The 12,466-nt window shown below is 44.6% G+C and overlaps 1 protein-coding gene across 1 annotated transcript in view; it reads right to left on the bottom strand.

The window, feature by feature from the left end:
* Nucleotides 1–12,263: 12,263 nt before the first annotated feature.
* LOC148731231 (uncharacterized) overlaps nt 12,264–12,466 on the bottom strand; it is a 1,260-nt gene continuing 1,057 nt past the window's right edge. The window contains exon 1 of the mRNA XM_088761900.1: nt 12,264–12,466. This exon is cut by the window's right edge and continues 1,057 nt beyond it. Within this exon, the coding sequence (XP_088618026.1) occupies nt 12,264–12,466 (203 nt within the window).

Below are 12,466 nucleotides of genomic sequence, written 5' to 3'. Positions count from 1 at the left end.
CCACACCACCAGCAACAGGAGCTATAGCCACAACCTTGAAACAATCAAACACTTCCAGTGGTAAATTCCATGAGAAATTGAGAGTCCATGGCCGAAAGGCACGAGTTTTTCGCTTCATTTTTCTCAGCATTCTGATGTACCAAAAAGCAACAATCCTTGCCAATACTCTTGCGGGCTGAGCTAAATGAAATTTGAAAGCCTTTTCACTCCCAAAGGGGGGTTTTTCTTGATAACTGCTCTACACAACACTAAAAGCTCGCCCCCAATTTCTGTCGCTAAAGCTTTGTCTTCACTAGAATTCTTGAAATCATCCACAACCTCGTGAAGTTTTACTAAAAGGGCCGCCATATTGAAAGCACCATTTGTTTAGAGATCGCTGACCAGTTTCTTACAGGCTCACTGTTATCGAAATGGCGCGATTTGGTAGCCTGCCAGCCCGGCGTGATAATTTCAAGAACTTTATCAGTGATATATTCAGTAATATCACATGCACACATCCTTATGCCTTGTCAGGAGGAATTCCATACGATGGATGGTTAGATGGGAGGGTGGTTGCAGAGGTCACAAAAGGATGTCAGATGCCAAAGACTGATCATGTTGATAAAGAACTGTGAGTTCTACCTCTCTGATGCGATATCGACGTGTTCCAATTACTATAGCCTAAAATTCAACACATCAAAATTAACGATCTTCTTGTAGAGTTCTTTGCAATGAAATATTAAACAATGAATATAAAAGCTCTTTTATTTCAAAAGTGTGAACTAAGAGCATAAGGTATTCAGCTGTGATAATGCATGTCTACCTTCTTCGACGAGATCAGATCGAGTGAAATGGTGCAGATATGTTCGATGACCCAAAACGAACTTAAACCATCATTCTCGTTAAAATGGTTCGTGTAGAATAAACTTGTTACAATTCATCGCATAGGCCAGGAAACATAGTTGAGAACTGACCATCATTGTTTAATTTCAGGCACGATATGATGAAACGGTACTGGAGTCTTAACCCTGACTTCCGTCCTCTATTTGAAAACCTGCGACAAAGAATGGACAAATACCTTCATGAAGAGGTTTGTTGAATTGAAACCTTGCTAACATTCTATGAATTTTGAGGCCTCTAAGATTTTTCAGTACTTTGACACCATTTAGTTTCGGGAACAATGCTTGATATGATTGGTTTTGTTCCCCTACGCGCTGTAAGCAGCTCAACAAAGACCATTTAGACCCCTGGTCAGTGGTGCTTTCACGCTCGTTACGCCGTCTACGCGCATTTCACCATTTCCAGTTTATAAATCTCTCTTAGAACCACGGAGATTCTCAGTCTGCCGTGGAAGTAACTGCACTTTTCAGCTTAACTTCATTGTAATATAGTGCTGTGAGGCAAGTGGACAACCCTTATTTCTTGCTTTCCACCCCAGACATATGTGGAACTCCTTAATCTGGGAGCTTATGACAAGAAAAAATACTACAGAGTTGAAGATCTTGGAGATAAAGATCCAGGACCGAGTGAGGAAGTTGTAAAGAAGGCTGCTGCAAAAAGATTGGGAAAATGGTCCAGTGCCCGCCGCTAGGGTACCTTTCTGTCACCTCTCGGTTCTAAGCTATGCGTGATGACAGCGATGATTTGAAGGTCTGTCTCTATTAAAAGAAACAAACGAGGTCTTTTTTTAAGATGAATTTCATTAAATTAATTGTTTAAAGATACAAAGAATTAATCAATTCAGTTGGATTCAAAGTAGGATAGTTTGGGTAGATGTTACTTGAATTTCCTTAACTGATTAAAACATGACAGAAAGAGATAGAATAACATCGAAAAAATTAAAAAACAAAGCAAACTTGAGAAGCGACCCGTCCATACTCTTTAAATTTGCGAGCTGTTGTAGTAAAAACATTCCACCGTAAATTTTTTTGGAGCAAATCTAGTCTGGAATCGTCCCAAGAATATTTGAAATTTGGTCATTTTTTTTTATAGTTTGGTAATGTATTAGTTGTATGGTATTAATCACCATTGAACTATCCTGTATGCTGATGTTGTTGACTCCGTAACGTGTCCTTTAGTTCACAAGCATTTTGCTCTCATATTGCTTTGTTTAACTTTGAAGCCATTGCTATTTGAAGACAAATGATTGCATTGATATTGAAATTTATTGGTTTGCTTTAAGTGTTGAAGGCTTTTGTCGTAAACAGAGAGAACCGTCTTAACAGAGTGAGGAAATTTAGATTAGTACTAATTTTCTTATGTGGTTTCGGTTCGTATGAGAGAAACGCTTGTTGAGGAGCGCTCGTTTTAGTAGATAGACACAGTTTTGTCGTGGTAAAACGGAATTCTTGTTTGAAAACTGGATGGATGTAGATCATGTAGATGTATGAGCGTTTATTTCTGTAATATAGAAAAATCGCAAAAAACTGTATTTAGTGTTATGTCATACACTCCATTTAATATCTGCAATTAAAAGGTTAAAGGCATATCTTATGGCTTTTGATTGAACGCAAATTCTTTTAAATTGATACCTTGCCGTATCCTTGCTTAGCTTTCCTAAGGATGACGTCGTCCTTCAAGAAGAATTGTAACAAAATCATGTGTTTTTCTCTTCAGCGGTAATTATTATCTTAACCAAGGGGCATCAATCAATCAGACACCCACGCCAACTCCTACTACTGAGCTCGTGATAGAAAGGTTAATCATAAATCAAACTACTGTTTTACGCTTCATTAAGTCTACGTGTAGGCAACAACTATTTACCGAAGTGGAGTTAAACCGCCTCCCGGTTAGCTCAATGGATAGAGCGCTGGACTGTTGTGCGGGAGGTCGAGGGTTCGAGCCCCGGCCGGACCAACACTCAAGGTCTTAAAATAACTGAGAAGAATATGCTTCCTTTCCGTAACATTAAGAAATGGTTAGATATTCTAGTCTTCTCGGATAGGGACGAATAAATGGAGGTCCCGTCTCCTGCAGGGTTAGGGGTAGGAGACGTTAATTTCCCACGCACGAGTATACTGTGTGATGGATGTCCTCCCCTGGGGTGGGTTGGGTGGGTGCTTACAGGGCCGTTCTGAAAACCACTTCTGTGAGAACGCACCCTGTCTAAAGATTATTATCTATCTATCTATCTGGAGTTGGTTTGTGGTGGATATATCCACCGCTAACCACCGAGACTGAGGCGAATAGTTTAGTATATACTAAAACAGTGAGATAATATACACCACCAGAAATTGATTTTAATTCATACCTTCCAGCAATGATTCCAGTACTTCCCGCGCGGAAAGGACTGAAACAACAAGCCGCGCAAAAAGTCACATGATACATCAAGTGATCAAAAGAGCGAGAAATTTACATCGTGAGAGCTACGCTTTGCTCAAACAGACTGTAAATTATTGCTTCTTGCATGTTAGGCAAGTTCTGTTCCTTCAAGTTTTATTTTCTGCTGCTATCTCCAAAGCTCACATTGGAATTAAAACTGCAGTTGTGGAAGCCTCCGGGAACGAAGCCACGTGGAAGATTCTGCCAGCCGTCTTGAATGGACTCGAAAACAAACTGGTGTGAAGTGCATGGAATTGTTGATGTCAGTTGGCTTGAAGGAGCAAGGAACACAAACATAAACACCATAAATCAAATGAAAGCATACAAGTTTTCCTTTTTTCGCCATTGACACTATGGTAAATACTCATCCCAAACTCCCCGAGCCTGACGCCATCATCCCGAATTTATCTTACGTAAAAATTGGCAACACTTATATATCGTTCAATACTACTTCTGCGCCTATTTGACAGAGAAAACTTGTGGAATTCACCGCCGCATATTAGTACTTTCAAACGGAGAAAAAACCTTGCGGTCATGGGAAGTGCTCTCTGTTACCTGACTGACTTACTTTCGAGCAAAGTCAAGAGGTGAGACCAGAAAGCCTTGAGACCTTTTTGGAGTTCTTTCAGTAGCTTTGATCTTTACAACACAGGTTTTGCCATAAGACTACTAATCGAAAAATTACAAATGTGTGTCATTTCTAGGTTACTTTATCCACAAGTTTTTTAAAGATATTCTTTGGTCTCATTTTTTCACTGAAAGTGAAAATTACACGAAATGTCAGTCGTTACACACAGAAAGCTCTAAAAGACCGTGAAAATCCTCGGTTTTGTCGGGATTTATCTTCAGATCAAAATCCAACTTTTCAAAGGCAATGAATATAGAGGGATAACGTCCGCTGGAAGTCACGATGAAAAAAGGTTTCAGTTTTCCACGCTCAGATCCGTCATGAATAACTTAAGTTTGACGTACAAAACCGAATTACATCTGCTGAGATGAAGCAACCAAATAATTGGAAAAACTTCTTAACATTGATCTTTACTAACCTTTCTTCTTGTGATCGGAAAAAAAAACCTTTTTTATTCATCCCTCCGTTTTAATTGAATTCCAATTTTGCGACACCCAATTCGAGATTCATTCTTCTGTTGGCTCGAAAGTATAACATGTGACGGTTGACTGTGAAGAGCTCGGATTAGAATGTAGCTGCAAAGAATTCATTTGGACGGGAGCTGATAGCAAGCAAAATAACAAGTCGAATTCATTTCTGATTCTGATTAGAATTAATGTTTATAAAGAACTTGCTGTTTGAAATTATCTTTTCATTTATGAATGTATATTTTTCAGTTCTTATCACACATGTCATAACTGTAATAACGACCATAACAGGATTGAGATATGCAGCTCGTTTGGTACGCCGGAACATGCTGAACTGAATTGATTTATAAATTATATTTTAAGGTAACAGCAGCTAAGAAGTTAACAACAGTACTCACCATGACCTTTTTCCTTCAGTGCCTTGCTTTAAAGATAAACAGCTCACCCATTTTCTACTTCTTCCTTTGATTTCCAAGATACGTTCACATTGGACAACCAATGAAATATGATGTTCTGTCGCAGTTTTCAGTGAAACTAGAACTAGATGGAGAATTTTGCCAAAACCAATTTTTCCATTGCTATAAAATACTTGTTCAGGTTTGTTAAAGTACAATAGATATTCTATTTTTTCAATGAAATACGCCTTGATTTTGTCCTTCGTTATTAAGACATGACTGACAGTAACAGATACTACGCCTCCCCCCCAGCGCGACAGTCTTTCCTGTCAACTTCCGACTATTCCCGAACCCACGACAGGCCAGCAGAGCACTTTCGCTCCCACGATCAACATTCACGATCATCTCACGAGAGGAATTTATATTACTAAAGAATTTTGGTCATGTCACGTTAAATTTACCTGATCCCCTACAAGGCTCTGTACTGTATTTATGACCCCCCCCCCTCCTTCATTGGCATTTATTTGAAAAACTGCGTTGTCTTCTTGCATTTAGTCATGTGATCTATTCTTAGCTTGTTGCCGTCACGTAGTCTTTTTTATTCTTTCCGTCGCATATTCATCAAGTTCGTTTACTTTCATTAAGTTGTTTTTTCTCTACGCTCGATGTTTTCATCGGTATTCCGTTATCTTTTGAATAATTTCTCTTTGTTTGTAGATCCGTATAAGTTCGTTAGTTTTATCGTTGAACCGTCTTCAACCGTGTTCAGCCATCGCTTTTAGCTTTTTGTGCCGTCTCAAGTTAGCATTTCGCCGGAATATTGTAAAAGTTTGTAAATGTCTCCATTGTGCACTATATCGTTTTGTAGTTTGTTAATTTCTTTCTGTATAATTGTAGTAAGTAGCTGTTTGTAATTTTATTTTAGCAAAGGCTTCGCTTCGCTTTATTGTATGTTATATTATGGAGCGTGTATTCGTTGGACAAGTGCGAGTGTTTTTGGCCGTCACATAGCCGTTAGCTCATACAAATTGTTTCAGCCTTGAGTTTTAGCTCTTGATTCAACAAAGAAGACAAGAAACTTACTTCAGTTCTCGAAAAGCTGCAAGAGATTCACGTACTCACTAATGAGATGAATCGAACGATTCAACTTGAAATAAATATTTGTTCACTGATTCTCGATATATGCGAAGTTTCAAATATTTATTTATCAATCCAAAGTAATATTTCTCGTCTCTTTTGACACAAATACTCCACCAAACTGAGAGCAATACAATAAAAGCAATTTGCTTTACTCTGGGTGGTTTTCAGGTTAACATCAAAGTACAGTTGACTATCTCTAAGACGATCTCTGCTGGTAGAAAGATGGCACGCCCAGAGGAGAGCCGAGAAAACGCAACAACGACTGAGTTAACACAACGGTGTCGATTTACATTAATTACATGCTGTTTTTTAAAGCGGAACTAAGGTAATGATAGAAAACTAGCTTGGGCAAAACTTTCAAATGAACATTTGCTTTCAAAACAAGGCACTTGTGGATTTTTATAAGGGGGAGATTTCAGAGAGTATCCTTTTAGATAAAGCTGCACGAGTCGCAGTAGAAACTCAGATGTTACTTAACGATCCGCACACGTAGGCAGGTCTCAAAGAACCTATGATAAAACAATTATTAATGAAAGAACGACAATTAACCGATGAGTTGAGACAATTACCCGCTGGCGTAGGACCTGAGGCGAGTGATGGGGAACAGGGAAGTTTGTTAGATTCTGTGCAAGAGAATCTGATTAAAGAATTGATTCGTTCTGTCAAAAGCACCAAAGATCCTGTGCTAGTAAAATAGGAATTGGTCACACCTTCAACTACGAAGAAAAAGAAAAAAAAGATTAAAAAAAAGGTGATCACACCCAGGAAATTATTTTCTACACCGGGAACCAGCTTAAAAAAACCAGTCGCCCTTCCGTTTTCCTTTCAAAGTCTCAAAGACCTACCTTCGACACCCACTCTCACGGGGAAACGATTGTTACCTTCTACCCCTCTATCTGCATCTAAGAGTAACTTGCCGGGGAGCCATAGTTCCTATAAAGTCTCACCAAAAGTGAAAAATAGTGGGAACGAAGTAGTCTGGGATCCGCGGGCACCAAGAGGTTGGGATCCAATAAAAGCTGTAAAACATGCCGAATTCAAATCGAGTAGGCCGAAAGACAAAGACAAAGGAAAGGGCAAAGGGAAGGGCAAAGGGAAGGGCAAAGGGAAGGGCAAAGGGAAGGGCAAAGGGAAGGGCAAAGGGAAGGGCAAAGGGAGGGGCAAAGGGAAGGGCAGAGGGAAGGGCAAAGGGAAGGGCAAAGGGAAGGGCAAAGGGAAGGGCAAAGGGAAGGGTAGAGGGAAGGGCAAAGGGAAGGGCGAAGGCAAGGGCAAAGGGAAGGGCAAAGGGAAGGGCAGAGGGAAGAACAAAGGGAAGGGCAAAGAGAAGGGGACAGGGAAGGGCAAAGGGAAGGGGACAGGGAAGGGCAAAGAGAAGGGCAAAGGGAAGGGCAAAGGGAAGGGCAAAGGGAAGGGCAAAGGGAAGGGCAAAGGGAAGGGCAAAGGGAAGGGCAAAGGGAAGGGCAAAGGGAAGGGCAAAGGGAAGGGCAAAAGGAAGGGCAGAGGGAAGGGCAAAGGGAAGGGCAGAGGGAAGGGCAAAGGGAAGGGCAAAGGGAAGGGCAAAGGGAAGGGCAAAGGGAAGGGCAAAGGAAAGGGTAAAGGGAAGGGCAAAGGGAAGGGCAAAGGAAAGGGCAAAGGGAAGGGCAAAGGGAAGGGCAAAGGGAAGGGCAAAGGGAAGGGCAAAGGGAAGGGCAAAGGGAAGGGCAAAGGGAAGGGCAAAGGGAAGGGCAAAGGGAAGGGCAAAGGGAAGGGCAAAGGGAAGGGCAAAGGGAAGGGCAAAGGGAAGGGCAAAGGGAAGGGCAAAGGAAAGGGTAAAGGGAAGGGCAAAGGGAAGGGCAAAGGGAAGGGGGAAAGGGAAGGGCAAAGGGAAGGGCAAAGGGAATGGCAAAGGGAAGGGCAAAGGGAAGGGCAAAGGGAAGGGCAAAGGGAAGGGCAAAGGGAAGGGCAAAGGAAAGGGCAAAGGGAAGGGCAAAGGGAAGGGCAAAGGGAAGGGCAAAGGGAAGGGCAAAGGGAAGGGCAAAGGGAAGGGCAAAGGGAGGGGCAAAGGGAAGGGCAGAGGGAAGGGCAAAGGGAAGGGCAAAGGGAAGGGCAAAGGGAAGGGCAAAGGGAAGGGCAAAGGGAAGGGCAAAGGGAAGGGCAAAGGGAAGGGCAGAGGGAAGGGCAGAGAGAAGGGCAAAGGGAAGGGCAAAGGGAAGGGCAAAGGGAAGGGCAAAGGGACTGAAAGGGAAGGGCAAAGGGAAGGGCAAAGGGAAGGGCAAAGGGAAGGGCAAAGGGAAGGGCAAAGGGAAGGAGGAAAGGGAAGGGCAAAGGGAAGGGCAAAGGAAAGGGCAAAGGGAAGGGCAAAGGGAAGGGCAAAGGGAAGGGCAAAGAGAAGGGCAAAGGGAAGGGCAAAGGGAAGGGCAAAGGGAAGGGCAAAGGGAAGGAGGAAAGGGAAGGGCAAAGGGAAGGGCAAAGGGAAGGGCAAAGGGAAGGGCAAAGGGAAGGGCAGAGGGAAGGGCAAAGGGAAGGGCAAAGGGAAGGGCAAAGGGAAGGGCAAAGGGAAGGGTAGAGGGAAGGGCAAAGGGAAGGGCAAAGGCAAGGGCAAAGGGAAGGGCAAAGGGAAGGGCAGAGGTAAGAACAAAGGGAAGGGCAAAGAGAAGGGGACAGGGAAGGGCAAAGGGAAGGGCAAAGGGAAGGGCAAAGGGAAGGGCAAAGGGAAGGGCAAAGGGAAGGGCAAAGGGAAGGGCAAAGGGAAGGGCAAAGGGAAGGGCAAAGGGAAGGGCAAAGGAAAGGGTAAAGGGAAGGGCAAAGGGAAGGGCAAAGGGAAGGGGGAAAGGGAAGGGCAAAGGGAAGGGCAAAGGGAAGGGCAAAGGGAAGAGCAAAGGGAAGGGCAAAGGGAAGGGCAAAGGGAAGGGCAAAGGGAAGGGCAAAGGGAAGGGCAAAGGAAAGGGTAAAGGGAAGGGGAAAGGGAAGGGCAAAGGGAAGGGCAAAGGGAAGGGCAAAGGGAAGGGCAGAGGGAAGAACAAAGGGAAGGGCAAAGAGAAGGGGACAGGGAAGGGCAAAGGGAAGGGCAAAGGGAAGGGCAAAGAGAAGGGCAAAGGGAAGGGCAAAGGGAAGGGCAAAGGGAAGGGCAAAGGGAAGGGCAAAGGGAAGGGCAAAGGGAAGGGCAAAGGGAAGGGCAAAGGGAAGGGCAAAGGGAAGGGCAAAGGGAAGGGCAAAGGGAAGGGCAAAGGGAAGGGGGAAAGGGAAGGGCAAAGGGAAGGGCAAAGGGAAGGGCAAAGGGAAGGGCAAAGGGAAGGGCAAAGGGAAGGGCAAAGGGAAGGGCAAAGGGAAGGGCAAAGGGAAGGGCAAAGGAAAGGGTAAAGGGAAGGGCAAAGGGAAGGGCAAAGGGAAGGGCAAAGGGAAGGGCAAAGGGAAGGCAAAGGGAAGGGCAAAGGGAAGGGCAAAGGGAAGGGCAAAGGGAAGGGCAAAGGAAAGGGTAAAGGGAAGGGGAAATGGAAGGGCAAAGGGAAGGGCAAAGGGAAGGGCAAAGGGAAGGGTAAAGGGAAGGGGAAAGGGAAGGGCAAAGGGAAGGGCAAAGGGAAGGGCAAAGGGAAGGGCAAAGGAAAGGGCAAAGGGAAAGGGAAAGGGAAGGGCAAAGGGAAGGGCAAAGGGAAGGGCAAAGGAAAGGGTAAAGGGAAAGGGAAAGGGAAGGGCAAAGGGAAGGGCAAAGGGAAGGGCAAAGGGAAGGGTAAAGGGAAGGGGAAAGGGAAGGGCAAAGGGAAGGGCAAAGGGAAGGGCAAAGGGAAGGGCAAAGGGAAGGGCAAAGGGAAGGGCAAAGGGAAGGGCAAAGGGAAGGGCAAAGGGAAGGGCAAAGGGAAGGGTAAAGGGAAGGGGAAAGGGAAGGGCAAAGGGAAGGGCAAAGGGAAGGGCAAAGGGAAGGGCAAAGGGAAGGGCAAAGGGAAGGGCAAAGGGAAGGGCAAAGGGAAGGGCAAAGGGAAGGGCAAAGGGAAGGGCAAAGGGAAGGGCAAAGGGAAGGGCAAAGGGAAGGGCAAAGGGAAGGGCAAAGGGAAGGGCAAAGGGAAGGGCAAAGGGAAGGGCAAAGGGAAGGGCAAAGGGAAGGGCAAAGGGAAGGGCAAAGGGAAGGGCAAAGGGAAGGGCAAAGGGAAGGGGAAGAAGTAGAAGACAGACGGGAGGAAAAGTCGATCTTCAAAAACGGATTAATAAACTGGGCATAGAATTTCATTGGCCGGGATATCAGTATATGGGGCCAGGTGTCAAATTGGCCATGCGATTTAAACGTGGGGATCCGGGTATTAATCGTCTCGATAAGTTAGCCAGCTTGATAAGTTAGCCAGCTCGATAAGTTAGCCAGCTCTGTAAATTGTTTCCCATGTGGACGTTCTGGCTCGTACTGATCTCCGGGATTGCGATGGCGCGATTGTCGGTCCCCTGTGCGTCTCTTGCATGACTATATTTCCTTCTCCAGGAACCTCCCCTACTTCAATATGGCGGTTCGTTGGTCGCCTGCTCATCGGTTGTTGTTCTTTGTCCCAATCCAAATCGTCGTGCTCCTCCTTTCAAGCATACTTGAGTACCTTACTGTGAGAAGAATTGCGGGATTTGACTTCCTTTCCTCTCTTCACAGTGATCATGCTCCCTTTTATTCCAACGACTGGATATGGTCGTGGATCATAGGGCGGGGTCAACGTGTTACCCATATTCTGTTTCAAAAGGACACGGTCACCAATTTTGATCGAGGTTTGTGATGTGTGTCTGTGCTCATCAGCATAAGCTTTCATTTGCTTCTTCTTTCTCTGGTCTCTTTTACGAATTAGTTCATGGCGTTGTTCTCCCTGGGGAACGACCCTTTCTAGCAGTTTTCGTCTTATCTATCTCCCGAACATAAGCTTGTCGGGACTCTCTCTCGTCACAGGATGGGGTGTAGCACGATAGTTGCCAACCGTCCCTTGGATCTCTTGTTTAAATGCTTTCCCCTCAATCTTGGCAATTGTCGCGCTCTTTTTGACTGTCTGGATGAATCGTTCGACGTCACCATTTGCCTCCGCCCATCCGGGTGTGACTTTCCTGTGCCTGAACCCTTGTTCTTGGGCATATTTTGCAAATTTGGACCCATTAAATGGGGGGCCGTTATCTGTCTTCACCTCTTATGGAATTCTATAAGTAGTGAAAACACGTGTGAGCTGGGGAATTACAGCCTCTGCGGAGGTACTTGTGACAAATTCTATGACAGGATACCTTGAATACTAGTCCCTGAACACTAAAGCCATGTCCTTATTTGGAAAAGGTCCCGCAAAATCCACACTGATCTTCTTCCACGGACCTGTTGGTAGCTCTGACATTTGAAGTGGCTCTCTGGTGTGGTAAGGGATGGTAGCTTGACAAGCTAGGCAATTCCCAACGTGCTTTTCGACCATCTTATCGATTCCGGGAAACCAAACGTGGGCACGAAGCAGTTGTTTCGTACGAACGATGCCCTGGTGACCCTCATGAGCAATTTTCACCATGGTTTCTCTGAATTCTCGAGGGACTATGATTCTTTCACCCCGAAGGACAAGACCGTCAGCCACAGCCAACTCATCGTAAATATTGAAGTACACTCTCATGTCTTGGTTCCTGTGGTCACGTGACGTCATCAGCTGTTACCATAGCAACAGCATATGGTTGTAAATAAGAGCCATCATGGATCTTCTAACGCTAATAGCGCAAAAATTAACTCGGTGACCCCTATTTTTCTTAATTTTATCCAACTTTACATGGAAGGGGAAGCAATTATAGAGAGTTTAAAAAAAATCTATGGAGCAGATTTTATGTAATTGCTAAAAACCGTAATTTTTGAGTGGCTATAAATCCGGTCCAGAGAATTTTTTTTAATTTTACCAGTACTTTTCTTTTAGTCCACACTACCCAATTTTAAAATAAAATAGTGGGGTCACCGGACTTGTTTTTTAAATAATTCACTTCGCGTCTAAAGAAAATCCACGCGCGTCTCGCGCGTTTCCAAAATCTGGCCTTTACAAGATCCCGCTTTTCGCATGCGCATACGTTCTCCGCTGGTCAAAACCTTGATTTGTTTCGAAGAGTCACTCGCTCGATTTTCGGTCGATTTCATCTGCAGCTTAATTAGTCATTCAAGTGGACCTGTAAATTATTTTTCAAGTGCCGTTAACAACCTTGTCTCGTTGCTACGTTTTAGAGAATTTCGGTCATTTAAATCTGGCTAATGTTACGCGAGGTACGTACATTGTCATCAAGCACCTCCAGAGGCACAACACGTGCTGGCCAGTTTCTGCAGTTTAAATGTGGTTGAATGGAAACACATGAAGTTACAATTTACCAACAATGGAACCAAAGGAACTATTCTTCTTTCAGAAATGTTTCCTGAAAGTGGTTTGCAATGGCATTGAGAATACGCTTTGTTCGAGTGACATGAGGTTTCCTCGCTGTGTTTTGGGAAGGAGGCATGCTGAGGATCGCAAGCAGCCCCTTTGTTCCGAACTTTAAATATAACTCTTTGAGATGTGAATAGGAAAGCCCATTTCCGGCAATCTTCTGAGCCA

Source organism: Stylophora pistillata, chromosome 5, assembly GCF_964205215.1.
Source record: "Stylophora pistillata chromosome 5, jaStyPist1.2, whole genome shotgun sequence".
In the NCBI taxonomy this organism is placed as follows: Eukaryota; Metazoa; Cnidaria; class Anthozoa; order Scleractinia; family Pocilloporidae; genus Stylophora; species Stylophora pistillata.
The sequence above is the reverse complement of the archived record's forward strand: the minus strand, read 5'-3'. Positions and strand labels throughout refer to the sequence as shown.